Source organism: Notolepis coatsorum (genome assembly GCF_963971535.1).
Source record: "Notolepis coatsorum genome assembly, chromosome: 1".
In the NCBI taxonomy this organism is placed as follows: Eukaryota; Metazoa; Chordata; class Actinopteri; order Aulopiformes; family Paralepididae; genus Notolepis; species Notolepis coatsorum.
The window spans coordinates 315,677,610-315,703,214 of record NC_140165.1 but is presented as its reverse complement, the minus strand read 5'-3'; the positions used below and the strand labels follow the sequence as shown (position 1 = coordinate 315,703,214).

The 25,605-nt window shown below is 43.4% G+C and overlaps 1 protein-coding gene across 5 annotated transcripts; it reads left to right on the top strand.

Annotated features, from left to right (window-relative positions):
• Positions 1 to 1,034: 1,034 nt before the first annotated feature.
• On the top strand, positions 1,035 to 24,280 carry gvin1l2 (GTPase, very large interferon inducible 1-like 2). Of its 5 annotated transcripts, none has more exons than XM_084323148.1 (7): positions 1,035 to 1,107; positions 4,000 to 4,087; positions 6,183 to 6,263; positions 10,599 to 10,676; positions 12,639 to 12,728; positions 13,046 to 18,893; positions 23,125 to 24,280. In XM_084323148.1, the coding sequence occupies exons 2-7, from the start codon at positions 4,054 to 4,056 to the stop codon at positions 23,267 to 23,269; spliced, it is 6,276 nt and encodes a 2,091-aa protein (XP_084179274.1). In that variant the 5' UTR covers positions 1,035 to 1,107; positions 4,000 to 4,053; the 3' UTR covers positions 23,270 to 24,280. The 5 variants fall into 5 exon arrangements, with proteins under 5 accessions (XP_084179274.1, XP_084179275.1, XP_084179276.1 ...); XM_084323149.1 differs by having other exon boundaries at positions 1,078 to 1,103; XM_084323150.1 differs by having other exon boundaries at positions 1,089 to 1,107; positions 4,004 to 4,087.
• The last annotated feature ends 1,325 nt before the right edge of the window (positions 24,281 to 25,605 follow it).

The following is a 25,605-nucleotide window of genomic DNA, read 5'->3' as shown; positions in this document are numbered from 1 at the left end:
TCTTTCAGCGTCACGGGGTCTGCGCTTGGAGGGACACGCCGCCCCCGTCGCTTCCTGATTCTACTGCGCAGGCGCACCAACCGACCTGTAGGAGTCGCTGTCCACAACGTCCGATCCCCACCCATCAGCTTCCCACCCCCTAATACTGCCAAATGTATTAGTATGAACGACCAGCAAAGCTGAATGCAATGCGGAGAGCTGGGCTCGAACCCAGCGTCTCCTGCATTGGTGGTGAGCGCCTTGCCCACTGCACCACCTAGCCGCCCTTGACTTTTATGTTTTTATATTGTTTTTGTATCATGTATTGTTCCTCTCGACGTCACTGTAAACGAGAGAGCCTGCGCTCTCAACGATCTTTCGAGATTAAATGAAGTCATTCATTTTCTGCTCTACTCTTAGCAGGCATTTTAAACCTGTTGTCCTGGAATGCCATCGATCTGAACCTGGTCTGACATCTTCATCATTAGACAGAAGCTCAAAAGCACTGCACCCTGGCTACGTGTCACTCACTACCTAAAGCTGGCCTGGTATCAGAGAGAGAAACTATTCTCTGTCTGATACACAAAGGACTCAAACTGAGATCTGTTATCACATTTGCACCCGGGTCAACCACTTAAAGCATGCGAGACGTCACCGATGTCGCTCTCGTTACTGTGGCCGCGTACAACCTGTTTGAACGAAGATACCATGTCCTCGTGCGTGTGTCTGTCTCTCTGTGTGTGTGTGTGTGTGCGTGTCTGTGTGTGTGTATGTGTGTGTCTGTGCGTGTCTCTGTGTGTGCATGTGCGTGTATGTCTGTGTGTCTCTCTGTGTGTGTGTGTGTGTGTGTGTGTATGTGTGTGTGTGTGCGTGTGTCTCTGTGTGTATGTCTGTGTGTGTATGTGTGTGTGTGTCTCTGTGTGTGTGTCTCTGTGTGTGTGCGTGTCCTGAGGCTCATTTTAAACATGCAGGGTCAGATACAGTACGTACAGTACAGTGCAGGAATGTGTCTCATCACTAACAGCACAGGTATAAGAGCAAGAGGCATAACATTTGGGTGCGCTTCATACAGTATGTCGAGGTTACAAACGGAACTTAACTCAGCGTTTGTATGAGGACACGTTGTAGGTAAGAGCCATTACCAATAATATGATAAATGATAAATGCATAGTAATAGTGAAGCAATAACATATGAGAGGGTGTGATATACTTTATTATTATTATTATTATTATTATTATTATTATTATTATTATTATTATTATTATTATTATTATTATTATTATTATTATTATTATTATTATTATTATTATTATTATTAAATTTAATAAAATTAAATATCTAACCCTAACTAACCTTACTGTCATGCACTTGTCCTAATAAACTAACCTACATTGTAGCACTCAACACTTTGATGAACATTGTTACTCAGCTGATAGAGTTGTACCCTTCCTGATGACTTGTCGTACAGAACTTGTAAGTCGCTTTTGGATAAAAGCGTCAGCTAAATGACTAAATGTAAATGTATTTTATTATTATTTTAACCCCAGGGTTCAAATATACTGTGAAGAACCTGAAGGGAGGGGACAGCATTGGAGTGTTGAAATGAATACAACATATAATTAATTCATGCATTCATTCCTACTTCCATTGTGTATTACATAAATGTTTTTGTCTATTTAGAGACCCCCCCCCCCACTATTGAGTATGCGTCTTCCAGGGGGACTCAAGAGTAATTTAGGGGGCCTCGGTTTATTTGTATTACTCCAACCATCAGTTGCTCAACTGTAGTTATAAACACTTGTCCGATCACAATCCTTTTCTTATTTTAACTAAATGTATAATTGAATGTATTTGTTGCATTCTTGTCGTGTTGTCAGATTAATTTAGACAATACTCAAAATCCTTAATTCCGCAAGTCTATACTGTAGCTGTACTTGTGTAACATACTTTCCTTTTGCCGTTGCTCTCTTGGCTTGAGATTAAGAGACACTTAATTTACCGGAATCTTACTAATAGCATTACTAAAAAACAGCATTAAGCGCAAGGCGGCACATTTCTCACACATTCTACTGTGTATTTCCATCATGGTGGCCGTGTTCTAGACACAGTGAGCAGCGACAGAGTTACTCCATGTTGTTTTTTCTTTCTTTTTTTTTATCTCAGCCCAAATTTCTTTATTGATCCGTGGTCGTGAACAGGTGACCTTCCAATCACAAGCTGTTAGGAGATCAGACTCTCTCTCTCACTTCTACCTCTCTCTTCCTCCCTCTCTCTCTTTCTTCTACCTCTCTCTCTTCTACCCCTCGCTCTCTCTATTCTTCTACCTCTCTTCTTCTACATCTCTATCTCTCTCTTCCTCCCTCTCTCTCTTCTTCTACCTCTTTCTTCTACCCCTCTCTTCTTCTACTTCTCTCTCTCATCTTCTACCCCTCTGTCTCTCTTCCTCCCTCTCTCTCCTTCCCCCCTCTCTTTTCTACCTCTCTCTTCTTCTACCTCTACTTTTCTTTTTTTCGACTACGGCTCCTTTCGACCAATTAGTCGACTAATCGACTAATAGGGGTCAGCCCTACCGTATATATGTATATTTATTCGTATATACATATATCATATATATCTATCCATAGTCCTTTTTTTTTTTATATCTGTAGATACTATATCTATATCTGTACATATCCTACTCTTACTAGTTACACTGCTGGCCAATATGACTACTACCATACTGTCTTTACACCTGTATCACTGTACATATTATACTACAACTCTGTACAAACTGAACCAAACTGAACCTAAGCAAAACAGAATTGCTCCACCTGCCGGCCAAATCCTCCCCCCTGACCGACCTTTCCATCACAGTCGAGAATGCAGCTGTGACCGCGTCCCCGACCGCCAAGAACCTTGGTGTTGTCCTCGACGACCAGTTGAACTTCTCTGCTCACATCGCAGCGACAACCAGAACCTGCCGATTCCTCCTGAGCAACGTCAGAAGGATACGCCCCTTCCTGACAAAAGAAGCCACCCAACTCCTCGTCCAATCAACAGTCATCTCCCGCCTCGACTACTGCAACGCACTGCTCGCTGGCCTCCCGGCCACTGCCACTAAGCCTCTTCAACTCATTCAGAACGCAGCGGCCCGCCTGATCTCAAACCTACCGAAGTCGGCCCATGTCACCCCACTTCTTAGGGACCTGCACTGGCTCCCCATTGCTGCACGAATCCGCTTCAAGGCCCTTGACCTAGCATACCGTGCGGCAAAGGAAACTGCTCCCGCCTACCTCCGGTCAATGGTCTCTAACTACACACCCTCAAGACCCCTACGCTCTGCATCTTCTGGCCGCCTCAGACCTACTCCTATCCAAGCTCCGGGAGGGTCATCAAAGAGAAGTCGCCTATTCTCAGTCCTTGCCCCACAATGGTGGAATGAACTACCCACCCCAGTTAGGACAGCCGAAACACGTCCAATCTTTCGCCGTCGACTAAAGACTCACTTCTTCAACCATTATCTGAATTAAAAAAAAAAAAAAAAAAAAAAAAAATCGAACCCTAACTAACCATACTGTCATGCACTTGTCCTAATAAACTAACCTACACTGTAGCACTCAACACTTTGATGAACATTGTTACTCAGCTGATAGAGTTGTGCTCTTCCTGATGGCTTGTCGTACAGAACTTGTAAGTCGCTTTGGATAAAAGCGTCAGCTAAATGACTAAATGTAAATGTAAATGTAAATGTACATACATCTTATTATCACTACACTCATTGGTACTCATTTGTATGTTTTGTACCCAGTTTAATCACCTGTACCTTGTATATTGCTGGTGCACTTTACTGCTACATTTGCACTCTGGTTGGATGCCAAACCTCTTTTCGTTGTACTGTACTTGTGCTGCATGATGACAATACATTTGAATCTAATTCAAATCTTTTGCATGTGATTATGTGTGCCAATGAGTCAAAACCCAAGCAGCGGTATTGTATCTGACTGTTAATTGATTTAATTGACTTCATCCCATCTTTCAAGATAGTATCCAAGACTGTTTGGTTGTGGAGGACAGGGGACTCGATTGGCCTCACCATGTCGTCCAGGTTCTACAGCGTGAAGAAGAAGAGTATGTTCATTAAAAAAACATCTAACAAATAACCTTTCTTTTTTTGCCCGACCTGGATGGAGGGCCAGCCTCCAATACTGAATGGGTCTCATTCTCCAAACGGACTTAAGACAAAACATTTGCTCTTAGGGCCATTTAAGACATCTTAGGGCCGATTTTGGGATAGCCTAACCGTCCCTAAACTTGGATTCGGCCCTGACTAAGTGCAGGATTTATATTAGGAGCAGTCTTAACTTGACAGACTGTTGTGCTCCGTGTTCTTAACTCATTCCGGGCCAACAGCGCCCTCTGCTGATGGCCCTTCCGTGCCAACGCTATATCCAATGGAGAATAGGACTTATTTGCGAGTGCATAAAACATATCAAATATAATAGCAATAGATCTAAATAACACAGTGATCGTCAATGAGTTGCTTCCAGTCAACATGTACGAAACGGATAGTTTTTTCATCTGTACATTTCAGTTTTATACCGTTTTGAATACGAGTATAGTTTTGGAGATTTCTAGTAATTCCAGAGAAAGACACGATAATAGCCCTTTAGTGGAATACACAAAAAACGTTGTCATTTTTCGGCTGATTTATGAATCGTTTTCAAATACACGCTTGATTATCGATAGTATATGTGTCCTCATGTACGAAGAGAAGCGGGTCTGAAAAATCGCTTCTCTGTACTTTGGTCGGCGCGAACCTCACACACACACGCGCGCTCCGATAAATAATAATAATAATAATGGATTGGATTTATATAGCGCTCTCTCTGACTCAGAGCGCGTCCATTATTTGTTCATACACAGTCATACCGGTGGTGGTGAGCTACAATTGCAGCCAGAGCTGCCCTGAGGCAGACTCACGGAAGCGTGGCGAATAATCAACGCCTACGGCCCCTCCGACCACCACCAACATTCATTCACATGCATACACATTCATACGAGGCAAGTAGGTTAAGTGTCTTGCCCAAGGACACAACGGCAATGGGATGGACATGGGCTTGAGCGCGATGGCGGTGATAGGAGCATCTGATTACCCCAAGATTCGTAACATAAAGGCCTTACCTCACATCTGATGTCATGCAAAAAGATGAATCCAATTCCTGATCGCCATTCCAAATATCGATCATGTCCATTGATCCAATGTTATAGTCCAAAACACAATGATCCACGATGCTCCCAGTAGGGGGACTCAATGCAATAGTATCCAGCTGCATGCCCGAGAAGTAAAACCTGGACCGGACTTGTTTTTTTTATGCACAGTCCCAGCCAATCGAATCAAATGATGTGCAATACCATCCGGGAGACGATAGGCGGCGGTATTTGCCCTTTTGCGAGCTCAGACCCATTCCCAACGATAACATCAGGTTGGATGGATGAAAATGAATGGATATCGCTAATAAAAGAAATAACGATTAAAACCCGACTATACTCGTGATTGGCACGGAAGCGATGGCGAGTTAACCCGACTATACTCGTGGTTGGCCCGGAATGAGTTAAGGGCTTTATTTGGGAGGAATCATAGTCAACTCTACAGGCCTCCTTGGAATTAATTAATCATAATTTAAATAAATATGACAATGTGTTATATTTATCCTTATATTTACTGTTGTGTTAGTAGGGACGGTTGGGGAATCCCAAAATCAGCCCCAAGATGTCTTAAATTGAGAATGAGACCCAATGTCCTTAACTGACTGGCTGGCTCCCCATTGGTTGAAAAATACACTGAGCAGTGAGACCATGTGGGGGCGGAGCTTAGCTAGGCTTAGCTAGGCTCGCCTAGTCTTGTTCTAGGTGTGCATTGTCACCATGACAATAACTGTAATTACTTTTATATCAATGGTTTCATTCCAAAAATTCTTATGTCGTAAAGTCTCCCTTACTTTATCCCATCTTTCAAGATAGTATCCGAGACTGAAAAGTATGTTTGTTAGATAAATGGCTAACAAAATAACCTTCTTTCTTCTGTGCATTGTCACTATAACAATACGTACATAGTTACTTTTATATATGAATGGTTTCATTCCAGAAATTATTAATATTTTATTTATTAGTTGTTACTCCCATCTTTCAGGTGGTTATTATCCGTTGTGTTTGTGTTTTGCAGGGGAGGGGAAGGGAGACGTCGCTGGCCCCACCGTGACTCTCAAGAACTACAACAGACTGAGTACCAAGAAGAAGAAGAAGAGTACGTTTCTGTGCATCGTCATTATAACAATAACTGTAATTGAATTTTCTTTATTATGTTTTTGGTAGATTTTTATTGTTTTTCTCCGGGCAGTCCGGCAGAGAAAGACAGGAAGTATGGGGGATAGACGGGGGAAGACATTCGGCAAAGGTCACCGGGTCCGGGAGTCGAACCCGGGACGGCCGTGTTGCACCGCAGCGCTGTACGTGCTGCGCCACCCTGGCGCCCCAACTGTAATTACTTTTACGTGAATTGCTTCATTCCAAAAAATGCTTTTCTTTTTTTTTCACTTTTTCTCCCATTTTCTATTTTTTCTCCCATCCCAATTTCGTATATCATCCAATTCAACCCTCCCCTGTCTCGAACGCTGTTTCTTGCCTCCCACAAGCCGGCTGCAATGTGGACTAAGTCATACATAGCACGAGTCCCCTCCGATACTCGAGGTAACAGCAGTCGCATCTTTTCACCTGCGCAGCTCGATCTCTCAGTGGCGAGGAGTAACGCGTGGGAGGCTCACGCTGCCCCCGACACTTCCTGATTCTACTGCGCAGGCGCACCAACCGACCTGTAGGAGTCGCTGTCCACAACGCCCGATCCCCACCCATCAGTTTCCCACCCCCTAATACTGCCAATGTGTATTAGTACGGACGACCAGCTAAACTGAAAGCAATGTGGAGCGCTGGGCTCGAACAGGCGAACCCAGCGTCTCCATCATTCGTGGTGAGCGCCTTGCCCACTGCACCACGTAGCCTCTCCAAAAAATGCTTTTTTATAAAGTGTCACTTACTCTATCCCATCTTTTCAGATTCAGATTATTTTATTGTCAGAGCTTTTTTTTTTTTTAAACGTACATACCATACCGTACATTCAGAAAAACGTGAGATGCTTGTTCTTCCTGGCTCCTCAACCGTAGTAGATTTGTAAACACAGTACACAACGTGTATACAACGTTGGTCAAACTAGAGGTGGTGGCAGAGAGGAGGATGAGTAGGAAGCTGGCTACTATCCTGGAGAACCCCTCCCACCCCCTCTATGAGGAGCTAGTCAAGATGAGGAGCACGTTCAGCCACAGACTCATACTGTGAGGGCTGCGGGTGTTTGGGTCACGAGCAGATACTGTAATAGGGACTCTTAAGTTATTCGTATAATGAATAACCACTAATCTGCAAAGCAGACATTAAATTAACCTGTTAAGCTGTAGCCCTATTTTCCGAAATTTCGCCTAAAGGTACAGTATGACCAAGTAAATGGAAGATTGCTCCACTTCTACAAGGTCAATTTGCATGTTCTTGGTATCTAGGAACATCTAGGGACCCAGTGTCAGAAATATTGTGTCTTGTTACTAGGCTTGAGTAAATTGTGATGAAACAAAGGAGACTATTTTTCTGCATCTTTGCCGGTGAATAACACCATGCTAACATTGAGGTTCTTCTGATTTCGCTCACTGAGCTCATTCAGCACCTTCTTGAGATCGAGTGTAAAAGAAATCTAAGCAAATGAATAAAGGGAAGATGATTAAACAAAATAATTTGTAGATACAGTAATAAATTATAATTCATTTGAATTATATATTCAAAATTGTATTATGAACTATAAATGACCTTATTATGGCGAAATCATAGGATAGGGAAAAAGCTCCTCTTTCCAATGGCAGTGTTACATCTGGATTCAGTCATTTCCTTGCGGTTTTACGATAAATGAGAGATAGAATTAGCATTTTTTCGATAAATTCTTATTTTCGGAAAATCTTAACATCTGTAATCAAACGTAGTGCTGAAAATATACACTTTGGCTGCTGTTTTGATAGGGTTAAGGTATTTTACTCTTGGCTACATTTGAAAGAAGAAAAAAACACAACATTAATTAATACGGTCTGTATTGATCGATTTATGATCAAAACAGCAGGGTCCCCCAATTGGCTTAACAGGTTTTAAAGAATGGGGAAAGTAAACAACAAAAAACAACCTTTATAATGTGGAAGCCTCAAAATTGGTATTTTAAGAAAATAAATCATGTCCAAAAAACAGGACAACAGACAGCTGTCCCTCACAGAAAGACGAAATAAAGCAAAAACCATGACACCCCCGACACACCACTTACCGCCTTGGCCAGTCCTTCGAACCAGTGGCCATCAGGCTCCGCAACAGTGGGCAGGGACCGCTGCCATCAGCCGGAGAACTAACGGCAGCAGAACTCGAGAACTAGGAACGTCTGACCACTAAGTGTCACACTACAACTTATAATAATAATAATAATTAATTTAATTTATATAGCGCTTCTCAATAACCCGAAGTCGCTGACAGTAGTCGGGAGCGGGAGTACAAACAAAGAAACGAAAGCAAAGAAACAAAACAAAACAAAACAAAACAAAAACAAAAACAACAAAGAAACAAAAACAAAAGGAACAAAGAAACAAAAACAAAAGGAACATGAGACCATGGGGGGAACAGCCTGATAGCACAAAAAAAGACTGGAGACAGACATCAATCAGGTTGGAGGGGAGGGGGGGGTTTAAGGGTGGGTGGGGGGCTGAAGGCAAGGGAGAACAGGTGGGTTTTGAGGCGAGCTTTGAAGGTGGAGAGTGTAGGGGAGTCTCTGATGGACTGGGGGAGGGAGTTCCAGAGTCGGGGTATGCCGCACATCATGCCAGTTAGGCTACCTCATGTATACTGTGTATACTGTATATACTTTACTTACTCATAGTATATATTTAGATTATAAGTGTTTATTGCCCATATTTATTGTAACGTATAATATAACTGGCATACAGACCCTCATCTGCACCTTTGATTACACTGCCTACTTGCTCATTATGCTTATATTCAGAGTTAATTATATTGTTTACACTGTTTATTTGTATTGTTACTATATTGTATTGCCTATATAAATGTATGTCTTTCTACTATTACTATTACCATGCCCTGTACCTCCCCTCCCCCCTCCTGCTAAGACGCCTGAATTTCCCAAAAGGGAATCAATAAAGGAATATCTTATCTTATCTATACAAACTATAACTATAAACTATAACTATGACTATAAATGATAAGTATAACTAAATAAACTATGAACTAAAAACCATACAATACATTATATGTTTTTTTTAACAAAAAATAAATAAAGGATCAATTAAAAATAAAATAGAAATTATTCTACAGTGTAAATAGCAGCAGTGTGTGTGTGTGTGTGTGTGTGTGTGTGTGTGTGTGTGTGTGTGTGTGTGTGTGTGTGTGTGTGTGTGTGTGTGTGTGTGTGTGTGTGTGTGTGTGTGTGTGGTGTGTACGTCACTTGTGTGTATGCTCATGTGATAATTCAGAGACTCTCCGTCAGTAGTCTGTTTGCCCGGTGGAAGTAGCTGTTCAGTGTTCTCTTGGACCTGAGACTGTAGTAGCTGTTCAGTGTTCTCTTGGACCTGAGACTGTAGTAGCTGTTCAGTGTTCTCTTGGACCTGAGACTGTAGTAGCTGTTCAGTGTCCTCTTGGACCTGAGACTGTAGTAGCTGTTCAGTGTTCTGTTGGACCTGAGACTGTAGTAGCTGTTCAGTGTTCTCTTGGACCTGAGACTGTAGTAGCTGTTCAGTGTTCTGTTGGACCTGAGACTGTAGTAGCTGTTCAGTGTTCTCTTGGACCTGAGACTGTAGTAGCTGTTCAGTGTTCTGTTGGACCTGAGACTGTAGTAGCTGTTCAGTGTTCTCCTGGACCTGAGACTGTAGTAGCTGTTCAGTGTTCTCCTGGAGGTGGACCTGAGACTGTAGTAGCTGTTCAGTGTTCTGTTGGACCTGAGACTGTAGTAGCTGTTCAGTGTTCTCTTGGAGGTGGACCTGAGACTGTAGTAGCTGTTCAGTGTTCTGTTGGACCTGAGACTGCAGTAGCTGTTCAGTGTTCTGTTGGACCTGAGACTGTAGTAGCTGTTCAGTGTTCTCTTGGACCTGAGACTGTAGTAGCTGTTCAGTGTTCTGTTGGACATGAGACTGTAGTAGCTGTTCAGTGTTCTGTTGGACCTGAGACTGTAGTAGCTGTTCAGTGTTCTGTTGGACCTGAGACTGTAGTAGCTGTTCAGTGTTCTGTTGGACCTGAGACTGTAGTAGCTGTTCAGTGTTCTGTTGGACCTGAGACTGTAGTAGCTGTTCAGTGTCCTCTTGGATGTGGACCTGAGACTGTAGTAGCTGTTCAGTGTTCTCTTGGACCTGAGACTGTAGTAGCTGTTCAGTGTTCTCCTGGATGTGGACCTGAGACCGCGGTACCGTCTGCCAGACGGCATGAGCTCAAACAGTTTGTGGTTGGGGTGGTGGGGGTCTTTCAGATAGTATCTAATACTGTTATGCGTTGTGTTCCGCAGCGGAGGAGGAGGAGGGAGACTCAGCTTGGTCACGGAGGCACCCCAACAGACTGAGCAGCAACATGAAGATGAAGAAGTGTATGTTTATTAGAAAAATGGCTAACAAACCTTTTTTTCCCCCTGTTCATTATAACTATAATGATAACTGTAACTGGACATGTCCTGTTGGGCGGTGGTCGACAGCAAGTATATCCCTGAACGGCCCCAATTCAATTCTCTTATATATTATATCTTATATCTATTCTATTCTCGTATATCTATTCTCTTATATCTCTTATGTTATATCTATTTGCTTATATATCTTATATATTATATATCGTATATCTATTACATTTTCGTATATCTATTCTATTCTCTTATATATATTCTATTCTCATATCTATTCAATTATCTTATATATCTTATAGCTCGTATATCTATTCTCTTATTTCTATTCTATTCTCTTATATATATATTATTCTTAATCCACCTTTTGAGACCACGCCCCTAACTACTTCTCAATAACCTGGATTAGGGGCGTGGTCTCAAAAGGTGGATTGAGAATAAGATAAGGTAAAATAAAATATCTTATTCTCAATCCACCTTTTGAGACCACGCCCCTAGTCCGAGTTGTTGAGGAGTATTCATGTTTGGGAGAATAGCGCCACCATGAGGCCAGATGGGACTTCACATGTCTCCTTGCTATTGTAAAGCAAATTCGAGTTTGGTGGAAATTCAACAGTCGTTCACAAGCAGTGATGCCACAGATTACTTGTAAAAATAATCTGATTATTGATTACTCCTTTAAAAAGTAATCTAGTTACTTTACTGATTACTTGATACTTTGAAAGCAACTAGGTTACAAAGTCGTCGTCGTCCCCACTGCTGCTGCCACAACATAAGAATGACAACAGTTTTTTCTCTCTCTCTCTCTCTACCAAATCCATTCTGAGACAACGGACTCAGTGCGTACTCCGCAAGTTGTGCGTAACATGAATCTCTCTCTCTCACTCTCTCTCACTCTCTCTCAAGTAGCCAAATTACACTATAAAACGAACTGGATAGTTGATTTAACTTCATGCTGAAGCTATTCTAAAATCAGCTATAAACGTAAACATGTGTGTGTGGCTGTGTGCGTGCGTGTGCGAGCCCACGTCCCATCTCCGGTCTAGCTGACTGTACCCCTGGCTCTCTTATCATCAGCATTATGAGATAGTAACTAAATAGTAATGCACAGCCACTTGGAAAGTAAGTTAGATTACTATGTACTGAAAAAGTAATCAGATTAGAGTAACTAGTTACTATTTACTGGCATCACTGTTCACAAGTAATGAGTCACTTCCGGTTTACCATGCATTTTCACAAAGTCTGATTGGATTCCATGGTCACATGGTCTCGCCTATCAGTTGTCTAAATTACACATTTATAGGTGTTTGTCGCCAGATTGCACACAGCAAGTCTGGTTAGAATCAGGTGCACAAACTAGCGGGAGTAGGTTTTCAAAAGATAAAAAATGGTGGCCATTTCAATGTGGAGGACTTCATAAATCCATATGACACATTTGTTCAGTGAGTATCCATTTAAGGGGGACAGTGGCTCAGGAGGTATAGCGGTTGTCTGGTAATCGGAAGGTTCCCGGTTTGATTCCCGCTCCTCCCAGGCAGCGTGTCGAAGTGTCCTTGAGCAAGACACTTAACCCCTAACTGCTCCCGATGAGCAGGTCGGCACCTTGCATGGTCGCTTCCGCCGGTGGTGAGTGAATGGGTGATATGTGAGGAACAAAATTGTAAAGCGCTTTGGATAAAAGCTGTTATATAAATGCACCATTCACAATTCATTCATTCACCATTCAAATTTGAAAAGATTTGAATGAAAGCTATTCGACTATATCGCCTTCACACTTAGGATCTGCCATGGCAGCGGTCAGGGTGGATCCATAATGTCCCAGACACTGTCATTTGAGAACATAATTACTTTTATATGAAAATGATATAACCTTTATAAGATGTCCCTTCCTGTCTTTCAAGCGAGTATCCAAGACTGTTTGGTTGTGTTTTGCAGTGGACTCGACGGGCCCCACCGGGTCACGGAAGCACTCCAACAGACTGAGCGGCATTAAGAAGATTAAGATTAAGAAGAAGAAGAAGAAGAGTATGTATTATTTAAAACAAATTGCCTTTATTTATTTTCCTGTGCATTGTCACTATAACAACAACTGTAATTAGTTCTATACGAATGGTGTCATTCCAAAACAGTTTTTGCATGTTGGATATCTCTTTTCAGAATGACAATGTCTGAAAAGTATGTAATAATTTAATCAAATTAAGTAATAATGAAATAATGTATTCATCTAACCAATTTATGTTACAATTGAACTAGAAAGGCTCCAAATGATTATTTCACAAGATGTAATAATAATACAGTAATCAAAAATCTAATCTAAATAATCGGTGTGCTCTTTGATCCAGAGCCGGCGAGGGACACGGGCCGAGCGGAGGTCGAGTTCAAGCTGGGCCTGGGGACCTACTGGACCTCGCCACTGGAATCGGCCACTATGTTGGACGTCAGCACCTGGAGTCTGGAGAACCGGGCCCCTCTGATCCCAGAGTACCTTCCACACGCCTTCCTCAGACGCCTCTGGCTGCTCAGCCCCGAGGCCCGGAGCCCGTGCTGTCAACCGCCCGAAGCCCCGGGTGATACCATGGGTGATGTCCCAGGTGTTGCCCCAGGTGATACCCCAGGAGAGGAGATGGCCGACGATCCGGGCCACGACTCTGAGTGCGCCATCAACCCTCTGGATCTGGTTACGGCCGTCTATATGTCTGCCAACAGCTTCCTGCAGCAGGAGATGACGGTGCGCATGACGCAGTGCCAGTTCGCCGTGCCCCTGATCCTGCCAGCCGTCATTCCAGAACAGAGCTGCTTCCTCCTTTGGCCTCTGAGAGCGGTAGTGAGCCAATGGAGGCCACACCTTGCTAAAACCAAAAGGGTCCTAGAAGGGGACCTGGCCAGCACAGAGATGCCGATGGTCTCCTGCGTGAAGCTCGGACACTGCAGTGTATCCAAGTCCCGGGTGCTGAGCCGTGTCATAGGTGGGCCAGGATCCCACAACGAGACCTTCCTCCACAGGGGAATGGAAGGAGGCCAGCTGCATCGTAAGCTCTCCAATGGCCTGGTGGAACTGGGGTGGAGCCTACCCAGCGGAGACCCCGACAGAGACGTCTTCCCCGTGCCTGTGGTGATCTCCAATCTACGCGGCGACGCAGCTGCGCACGAGAAATGCCTCAACCTCCTGTGTCGCGCCTCGTCGGTTCTAGTTGTGTTCTGTGGGATCGTTCGGGAGAAAGAAAAACGCCTTCTGGCTTCATGGAAAGGCGTGGCCAGCAAGCTCATCCTCATTGACATTGAAGAGGAGCATACGAGAAGAGATGCAGAATTTCTTCCTCTAAGCCTGGGAGAGGAGATAGGGCTGCCTAATGATGCAGTGTTGTCAGGGGGAGCTGTAAGCGAGGAGGAACTGGCTGATAGGCTACGTAAGACACTGAATGATCTATTAGCAGATGGACTAACACATGTTACACTTCAGGCAGCAGCAGATATTGCTGTACAGGTAGGCATGTGTTTGGATGAGGGGGCAGTGTGCAGAAAGGCAATGGATGCAGCGGATGAAGTGCTGCGAGATCTAGAGCACGGGTCTGCCCAGTTCAGAGAGAGACAGCTGCCTTTGCAGGGGGCTCTGTGGAGCAGGCTGGCAGAGCTGGACAAAGAGGAGAGCAAGCAGATAAGATCAGGAGAGGGGGTCGACATGCAGCTACGATTAGAGAAGAGAGGAATCGTCCATGCTCAGAGCAGCTACAAAATGACCGCAGCCATGAAGGTTTTCACAGATGCCCTTTTTACGACGGATAAAATAGAGAGAACCTTTTTCCTCAACTGGATGAAGTTGAGGCTCCGGGCCAGGCAAATGAGACAATGCATTCAAACCCATGAGCGGCAGGAGGAATCAGCTGGACCTAGCCAGGGGACAGGAGAAGTAACAAATGGAACAGGCGATGGGCCTGAAGACCCCACTGTAAACCTAGAGCAGGAATTGATCTACTCTGAGGAGCAGACTGAGGAAAATAGTCTGGAAACAAACTTATCATATCAGACTGAGCGAATTGAAAAAGGGCCATTGGATTCTGTTCATGTTGTTGAAGAGCAGGTGGATTTGGACCTCAGAGAGTCTACAGGACAGAACATGGAACCAGGGGTGGTTGAAGAAGAGGTCATTACACCCGGACCAGAGTCGCTGAACGTGGAAGAAGTCACTGAAAACAGTGGACAGTACACTGACATATTTGGACAACAGTCTGAACAAGGCCTGAAAGTGGAACCTATTGTGGACCTACATGTTACTAACGTCCAAACCGTAAAGGATGACCTGGAATCAATGTGCACTGAGGAGCGGACTGAAAACAAGCAGCTGGATCCAAACGTAGATCAGATTGATCAACATGACAAAGAGCTACTAGACCCTCTCCTTGCAGAGCAGGTGCGGTTGTCCGTTGAAGAGTCTGCAGAAAAAATGACAGAGTTGGCTGAAAAGGAATTTGTTGAACCACAGTCATTTAACATGGATCACATTGAAAATAGTGGATTTGAACAGGAATGTGAGCAAACACTGAAGCTGGAAACTGGTTTGGAGATGCATGTGGTTGGGGACCTGACCAAACACGACGGTCTGGTAACAAGCTACCCTGCGGAGCAGACAGAGAACCACCAGGAGCTGGATCCAAACATTGATCAAACTGACAAAGAACAACTGGACTCTGTCCATGCTGATAGAGAGCGAGAGGATTTGGATTTCGGAGAGTCTACAGAAGAGAACATGGAGGACGGGACACCTGAAGAAGCAGCCATTGAAAATGAAACGCAGACACTGAATTTGGACCACACTGAAAACACTGGACTGAGCTTTGATCTTCCTGAATATGAGAGAGGGTGGAGCCTGGAGCGAGGGCGGACTCTGGAGCCCATCATGGAACAAAGCATGGCTGGGGACCTCACTGACCGGGATCTGACTGATATGAAACCAGGTTCCAAGAACACACTCACACCAGCTTTGGAAGAGCAGATGGATTTGGAGCCCACAGTGAAAGAAAATATTGTACTAGAACTCATGAGGATTGTACAACATGCAGAAATAGTCCAGTCTGAGAATCGAGATTCTTTGGAAGAACAAACCAGAGATCCAGAGATTTCCGAGGAACAAAGTGTCCATTTGGAGTGGGGGGGTCTAAACCCTTCTGAAGAACAGTCTGCAGAGCAAGAAATTAAACCAGATGAACCACCTTCAAATCCCACCACAGAAACCCATCTGAACCCCGATACTTCTTTGGAACATCGGGTAGAATTAGACACCTTTGTTGAACACTATTCTGAACCAGATCCTTCCTCACTGGGCCTTGAGCACTTCCTTCGTGAGATGGGGCTAATCTTTGAGCTAACCCACATGAGCCGAGGCAGTGCCAGCCACAAGGTGTTACGTCTCCCCAGTTTGGCTGTAGATCTGCTCCTCTATGGAATTCCACTGGAGCTAATGGACGGGGACGCCTCCAACATCCCCAGCAGCTGGCTGGGTCATGTCCTGGCTGAGCTCCAACGGCGTTTGCCTCCAATAGGGATCAAGGTCCGTGTCCTGACAAATCTCGGGGTCCATCGTGCAAGGAACGCTGAGGTGTTCTCTGCCCTATTTGGGGTGGACTTTCCCAGAGGACAGAGGAGGCTCACCAGAGGGGTCTATATGCTGCCTCTGTGGCTCCCAGATGAACTCAGGATGGATATGGATTGTGACCTTCTGATTATGGTTGATGTGGAGGGTCTCTGCTCGCCAGGATTAGACCTGAAAGGAGACACCTTGGTCCATGACAATGAGATGGCCACCATAGCAACGGGATTGAGTGATGTTCTGATGCACAACATAACCTCGTATGGCTGTGCTAAGTTTGAAACAAACCAAACGGTGATCATAAATGCACTCCTGCGCACTGAGGTATGTGGACACACACCCATTTGTGAACTCCTAACCCAGGACAAAGGCTTAAATGCCAAGTTGCAGGCCTTTCAGTTAGGATGTGTAGATGAGATTCTTCAGACAGAGATTGGGGAGACTGAGGAACAACTAGTGATGGGCAAAAGCAGGATCCCCTGTCTAATAGGGCCTTGGCAGAACACCTCCCTCTCTGAACCAGTCGACAAAGAATACAGTAAGACTGTGATAGAGCTGAAGCAAAAGCTGTTTGAAGCGTTGACAAAGTGTGCCTCCAAGTCTGAAGCCACCGGACTTCCTGAATTCATGGGCAGATTGTTTGCTGTTTGGGAGGCGGTGAAAGCAGAATCATTCCTCATTGGTCTAAAGAATACAGAGGTGGCCAAGGCATTCTCTGTGCTGTGCACAGAGCTTTCTCTTTGGGAGAGTATATTCTTAGGACACATGGAGAGCTGGTTTGCAGGGGCGACTATGCGAGTAATCTTCGACAACGCGATTGTTTCGGAGACAGGGGTCACAGTGGACCTTCTGAGTGCTTTGAAGGAAGAAGCCAGAGTAGAGGTCAAAACAGATGTCGATCAAATCAGGTCAAGGCTAGAGGCCTATCTGATAAAAGATGATCTCCACAAAACCTATATTGCAACATACAGGCCAAACTTAATGAGCAATATGAATACACTCCAGGATCAAGTGACCGAGAAGATGATAGAGAAACTAGAGTCAACCAGAGAGAATCACAATTCCTCTGTGCGTCTCAGAGGTTTCCAGTCCTTTCTGGAAAAAGGACAGGAGGCCAAACTTCACGCACTCACAGAGACCAGCAAATTAGCCAACGTTTATCCAGAAGACACACGGCTGGAGGAGGAGTTTGAGGATGTATGGAACAATGCGTTGTCCAACTTTGACTTCAGCCTTCCAAAGATCGATGATATCCCTGCAAGGGTGACAGAAGTACTGAGACAGAACCTCATCAGTCGTGGGCTCCAGGAACACATGAAGAAACTGAAGGACATTGGCAAAGACAACACGTCAGGCTTTATTGTTCACGAGGAACACTTTGAATTCCACAGCAAACTAAAGCACATCAGAAGACAACGGTGGTTGCAGGCTCATTATGTGGTAAACTACATCCTAGAGGAGTACAAAACCTTTGTGGTAGGGAAGTCTAATTTGGCAGTAGATGTCTCTGACAGCTACGTCACAGAGGTGTTCGAGAATGTTGAAGAGATTTTGAAGAAAAACCCTCTGGAAAACACATCAAACTTTGAAGTGGACCTTAAAGTTTATCTCTGTAGCTTTGCACGCCAAGACCTCCAGGAGATACATGAACGTTACACCAAAGACTCTCTCTTGGCACACATCAAAGGGTCCAAGAACAATTCCCTGGGACGGTTCATCTACCAGGCCAGGAAGAGAGATCAGTGTCAGAGGGTGGCCCATGATTTCACCTCTATGGTCTTCAGAAAGACGGCTTTGGACTACATTTACAGGCCAATGGGGCGACGCATTGTGGAAGAAATGGTTTGCCGAGATGACGCACAGCGGTATCTGTCCCCTCAAGCTTTCAACCGCAGCCTGCTGGAGGAACTGATGGAGGAGGACAGCTTTGAAAGCTTCCTGGAATATCTGTTGTCCTACGAGAACTTCAGCCTGGGGAAGATCCAGAAGTGGGTGGCGGCTCACCTCTCCGAGACAACCGTCTTAGAAGAGTGGACACGGCTGCGGCTGGAGGAGATCGTGGGGAGAATGAACACGGCAGTGAGCCGGACAGTAGAGGACATGTGCGGAGTGCTGAGCGACACCAAGTGCCTCTTGGAGAAGGTGTGCCTCGACCTGGAGAAAGACGGAGACGTGAGCGTCAGCCGAGACTTTCTGGACGGGCCTCTTTTCAGCATCACCATAGAATGGGACCGATTTGTCACCTGTCTCTTAGAGGCGCTGGATGAGATGCGGCAGGCCCTGGGCCAGGAGTTCTCCCAGGATGTGGACATCATGCAACTTCTGCAGGCCCTTCCGGTCAAGCCCCAAGATTGCCTTTTCAACGGAGTGAGAGGCTGTGACATAAAGTGCCCTTGCTGCGGGGCCCCGTGCGAGGTGGAGGAAGTAGACCACGAGGTCCATAGAGCCCTGCTCCATCGGCCAAAAGGAATGCTGTCCCATACCTGCTGCGACTCCTCGCTGTCCCATAACAGCTGCCCCTTTGACGTGTCCCGGGACAACCTCCACCCAGACTGGAGCATCTCACCCGAGGATCCTGACGGTCACCCGTCCAACACTTACTGGAGGTGAAGTCAAGTGAAACAATACAATTTCAAGATTCAAGAGATTTATTAGTCACATACATACACAAGACATGTGTGTAGTAGTGAAATGAAGGTGGCTATGTCCGCCTTGATTGTGCAAAAAAATTCTAATAATAGACTAAAATAGAATAGATAATAGACATGATAAAAGGTACTAAGATAAAATACTATACAATTACGAATTAAAGGTTGATTGATTGAAAACTTTATTAACAGATTGCAGAATGGGCTCAATACACACAATTGTTAACACATTCATGGCCAACCACGGACATGTCCGGGTTTCGGATCCAACGGCTAGGTTGTTTTGGCTTTTATTCCATTTTAATAACCTACTCAATGTCACCGAGCGGCACTGCAGAAGTACCCTACTCTTTGAATTCGAAAAAGTGCATTACCGGCCAGATCCTCGTAGGGGCGCTGTCTCGATAATGCAGTGTTCCCTGTGGCAGAAGTGTCTTTATTTATTTTTTATCTCCAATGTAGTTTTCTGCTAACATGAAGCTATGCCTGTAGCCTGTAGCTTGGAATACCTTTTGGGACGCGTAATTCAATGTGCAGTAAAGGAATATATGATCAGCCAATGGACATATGGATATACCAGATGGCGATCGATAACTGGGAAATCCTTTTTGGGATCCAACCGGCCACAGGTAAGATCGATTTGACGTCAATTTCAGCTTGGTCGGGCCTTGCTTTGATAGCCATCCACCCGGTCAGCGAATGAGGCTACTGAGGCTAATGCCGTTATTGGTAATCAATAATCAGAAACAACGTCCCCCCCCCCCCCCCCCCCCCCACCCCTTTCATGCATTCATGGTGGACCATCATACCGACAATATGCATTTTGAGTTTTAGCTCTAGCTTCTGTATAGCCGAAATGCCATTGGATTTAACGTTACTAGCTTAGCGCCTTATATCTCGCCTTCCAGGAAATATACCAGCCCAAATCCGATATAACGCTTATATTCAAGACGCTATAAAATGGGAACGTATTGATGACATTTTTTTTTCTTTAAGCCATTTTGAAGGGACGGTTTATGGTCTCAATTGACAATGAGAATGGACAGATAGCAATACTATAAAGTATAGATTTAGTTCTACAAACAGCCTCACAAACTATGCAAGTCTGTTTTGAAATGCTGGCCGTCTACGGCCCCAAACGGCCCTGAATGTGTTAACACATTAACTGCCACGGAGTTTGCCCGTCTCATACCACTCTCTGCCACCACTCTAAGCCTATGGAGATGTTTACCTTCTTTGCAGGGCTATAACTTTTTAAATTGTATTGCTAAATTGACATTACTATGGCCCATTCAACATCGATTATCTATCGTTCAGGATGTAGGAACGTTATACTTTTTCATTCATAGATTCATACGAAAATACCGTCTAGAATATAAATATGTTTTTATCGTTTTCTGCAGTAATTCCTAGAACGTGAGTTATAGGCATAAACGCATATATATATAGATTATCAACTGCCGTTTGTTGCCAATACACGCTACAGTATATAAAAAATGTCAACTGTACATGATCCTAAACGTTATGACTGATCATGCGCGGATGAACGGGGGGGGGGGTGTTTATAATTCCGTGATCGTCAGTAAATGCTTTATGTAGTATGGGTGATATATTGATCAGAGCAGTTTGCATTAATAATAATAAACAATCATGCTGAAAATGACGTCAGCGTCCTCTTACCGTTCGCCGATGAGACTGGAGGAAAAAGATCCGACTTATTTGACGTGGGTCGACTAGATCCATTTCCGGTTTGTATAATAATAATAAACGCCCAAATCATATCGATTATTGAGTTATGGCAGCGATCCATATGTACGGCTGTGTGTCTAGAGTCCCGCAACAATATGTGAGTGCCGGACGCATTTCCCCGGTACACGGAGATCACCAGAGATCCATTTCCGGTTATAACTCGCCCAATCACCACCAGGCGGCAGTATTGAAGCGTTGCAGAGTTGTGCAGGCTCCCACTGTATCAGCCGAGGCTGGGTGAGGGCATTCTGAATACCATGGCGAAAAAATTAAATATGATCTCAATAACGTTGTACGCCGTGGAATGGCAGAATTAGCATCACCTTGAAACACGTTGTACAGCGTTTTTGGCGCAGGATGTGTTAAGGGGATGCAGACCAGAGAAAGGCTTTCGTCTTGTTTACATCAGGGTCCCCCATTTTCAATTCATAATGTAATGTAAGGTAGAGTCCTATATACACTACTATACAATATGCTATACAATATAGCGAATGTGTTAGTTTCTTACACAATGTTGGATTATGTAATTGGTGGGTCATGAGTCATTGTGGAACAAAATAAATATTGCACGAATTGATTGCCAATTTTATTACTGTCCGCCTTGTTTCCAACTGGTTAAGCTTGGCGTCTCTTTCGAAGTCGCCCTCTTTCGAAGTTGGTTATGCTTAGAGTTTGTCTTTAGAGCAGGGCGAAAGACCACCAGCCCTGATTCCAAACTCTAAGCATAACCAACTTCGAAAGAGGGCGACTTCGAAAGAGTCGCCAAGCTTAACCAATTGGAAACAAGGCGGACAGTAATAAAATTTGCAATCAATCAATCAATCAATCAATTCAATAATCCACGCTCACTTAAAACAGCGCACCTTCCAGCTGCTTCTATAGAAAGTAGGTTAATTTTTTTTACCTCATATAGGGCAAAGAAAACTTTTTTTTTCTATCTATAAGAAAACCGTTTTTTTTAACCTACTTTCTATAGAAGCATCTAAGAATGAAGTTCTATAGAAAGTAGGTAAAAAAAAAGGAGAAGTTGGATGTGTTAGTTTGTTGGATGTGTTAGTGCGAACAGTTGGATGTGTTAGTTGCACTTCCGAGCTGCTTCCACACGGAGGCAACTTCTCTTTTTTTTTTGGAAACTACTTTTTCCAAAAGCATTAGATCACACAAGAGTGGGTTATAGAAATTAGATCACGCCTATGGGGGTCTAACGACCCCCGGCTGCGCCTCGGGCCTAACAACCACCCATAGGCGTGATCTAATTTCTATAACCCAGTCTGTCTCATGATCTAATGCTTAACTATACAAAAACATGCATTTAGTATGACCTTTGCTTTTTCCTAAAGTGACCTGTTGTGTGTGAGAGAGTGCAGGATGTGTGGTGTGTGTTCATGTGTGCTTGTGTGGAGAGATCAGTGCTCAGTGTTTGTTTGTGTGTGTGTGCATATATGTTAATGCATGCTAATCAGATGCATGTACAGAGTTGTAGTATAATATGTACAGTGATACAGGTGTAAAGACAGTATGGTAGTAGTCATACTGTCCAGCACCTACTAGTAAGGGTAGGATATGTACAGATATAGATATAGTATCTACAGATATGTAAAAGGACTATGTGAAGGTAAATACAGACAGGTGTGGGTAGATTTATATGGGGTGAGAATATATATATATTAGTGCTGTCAATAGATTAAAAAACATTAACTAATTAATCTCACAATTTTCTGTAATTAATCTAGATAAAAAAAATAGCATTCTACTTTAAGACCGAAGCTTGTAACAGATATTTACTTGAGTAAAATCATGGAATTAATGTAATATCAACACAAATAAAGTATATTTAGATTCAAAGACTATTTTAATAGCTTTCTTTGAATAGTTTCTCTCCTGTGAAATACAAATGTTCAACAAAACCATCAACATTGACTCAGCTAGACCTTTCTTATATCCACGGCGCTAACAGAAAGAGAACGATAATGTCTTGTATGAACTACCAGTAATATAAATCATATTAACAAAAAAAAATGTGTTCCATCTTCATGTCAGATGATTTTCAAAAAGGTGCATGAGTCAATGCAAAAAAAGAACAAGCAAATATACTGCTGAAAGTTCAGAACGTTGAAGATTTTTCACTCCATAGATTAATCTAGATTAATTCATTTTAATGCTTTAAATAATTTAAATTAATCTCCAAAGTTAAAGCCCTAATATATATATACAGCATTTGTACATGCTATCATACAGAGCTATGAGTTATATGCAGGTGTATAAGTAGGTATCTAGAGGGGTTGTATGCAGGTACATTCAGATGTGTGTGTGTGTGTGCATGTGCATGTTTGTGTGTGAGGGATATTAAAAGAAACCATGAACCATTTACTTTCCTTGAGTCACATTTCTGTAGACTACATGTCCATGCTGCATGAATAAACGTTCATATGATTGACAGGTATGTGTTGGCGAGGTTCAAGGGAAGGTTCGCTGAAGAATACTCCTGTGAGCCGATCCAGCTGCCTGATGGGTGGGACACGATCACCCGGGAGGAGGCTCTGGAGAGCCTGAACCAGGCCTTCCACACGGAGACGTTTATGTGATTCAGATTCCTTTATTGTCACATCACTCGGTACCTTTTACAGCAAAAAGAGCGACATTTGCTTTGTTGTGGTCCAATATAATGTAAAATAAACTAGAATAAAAATAGCATAGAATAGAACAACAGCAAGATGACTATATACAATTCTAACAAAGTGTGCAGTATATTGGCAGTATTGATATCTGTATATTGCATTTATTAATTTTTTTATGTGGAGGCCACATTTATTTTATTAGTCATTTTAGCTGACGCTTTTATCCAAAGTGACTTATGAGTTCTGTACAACAAGTTCCAAATGTTCGTATTAAGTAGATTTCGGGTGCCTGTGCAGTACTGGAGGAGAGGATGATGATGGTGGTGGTGATGATGGTGGTGATGATGGTGGTGATGATGATGATGGTGGTGATGGTGGTGATGATGAATCACAGCGAGCACAGTGCATGTTGATTGTAAGCGCGGCAATTCATGTTGACAGATAATAGTATACTGACACCTTACAGTAATAAAATAAAATATTGATATGTGGTTTTGTGCCAACTTGGTACAGCTGAATTTACACAGGAAATAAAATACTTTTCTTTGGTTGTTGTTTTTTCCACATCTGGGGTATATAAGGTTAAAGGTTAAAGGTCAGATTTTCCCCAGAGGCATCCTTTGTCTTTCTTTTCAAACTGTTTATTAACTTATTAGAGAAGTTTTAATTCAATTTTCTTTTTAAATATATTTAATTGTTGAAGCCGTAACCAAACTGGAGAGAGAGAACCACAAGATGGCGGTCTTGTACAGTGGAATCCTGGTCACGTTCCCTGGGTGATCTGGATTATTTGACAGGTCTAAGTACCTCTTTATGAGATAGGTCTCATTTTAATGGCAATATGAGATAGGTCATTATGTAGATAGGTCATTATGTGTGTATTTCCTTGATAAAAATGATGTTTTCCACAATGAAAAACTGCTGAGGGACAAATGGCAAACATTTCACTTTGGTCAATAAATCTCCAGTTAAAATAACTATTCATGAGTCATCATTATTTCAGCTAAAGTGTGTTGGTCTTCTCTGGCAGAGGGGTGAAATAAATATTGGTTTCTGTTTACCTTTAAGGCAATTGCCAGGTAATTACCACCAGTATTTGTACTCAAGTACTGTACTTAAGTACAATTATGAGCTACTTGTACTTTACTTGAGTATTTGAATTTTAGGGAACTTTATACTTTTACTTCATTTCAAAGGAAATATTGTACTTTTTACTCCACTACATTTATATGAACCAATCCGTTACTAGTTTCTTTGAAGAAAAAGATTTTGCATAGAAAACATGGCAAAAATCTATGAAGATTATATACGTTCACATTTGAAGCCTGTCAACTTCAAGAGGATGTAGAGCAGCATAACTGGACCACATACCACTTTAACATTACCTTTAATCAGAGCAGCAGAACTGGACCACATACCACTTTAACATAACCTATAGAGGTCAATTGATTGAGGCTTGAATTCTCCCAAGCACTGGAACACACAAAATGGGATTCCACCCTGGAGATGGTCAAGCGGATCCGGAGAAACAAGTCTCCACTGACCACTACACTGGCGCAGCAAAAGAGCAAGATTGCCATGGTGACTGAACAGGAGCTTGTTGCCAAACTGCAAAAGCTGGAGCAACTACTTGAACCTTGCAGGTAAGTTGTTTCTTTCTTGTTTCTCCCTCCTCTGTCGTGTGTGTGTGTGTGTGTGTGTTCTCACTCTCCATGTCTGTGTCCACCTGTGTTTTCTCACTCCCTCTCCCCCTGCTGTGTGTTTGTGTTCTCACTCCCTCTCCCCCTGCTGTGTGTGTGTGTGTGTGTGTGTGTGTTCCACTCCCTCTCCCCCATGTGTGTGATTGATTGATTGATTGAAAACTGTATTAACAGATTGCAGAATGGGTACAGTACAGTACAGCTCAATACATACAATTGTTAAGGGGATGCAGACCAGAGAAAGACTTTAGTCTTGTTTACATCAGGGTCCCCCATTTTCAATTCATCGTAACATATATGACATACATGACATACAGATAGACAGTACTGCTACATCTATACATTTATGACATACCAGATTTGCAATTACAGTACTGTTTGTGATACAAAAAGAGTCCAGAAAAAAAAGTATATTCATTTGACGTAGAAACTGTACATTGGATTGGGTAGGTGGGGGTGGGGGGGGACTGTACATTGGAGGTGGTTGGGTGGGTGGGGGGGGGGGGGGGGGGTTGGGTAGGAGAGGGGGGGGGGGTTGGGTAGGAGGGGTGGGGGGGGGACACTGTACAACTGTACAAACAAAACTGTACATTGGATTATTGA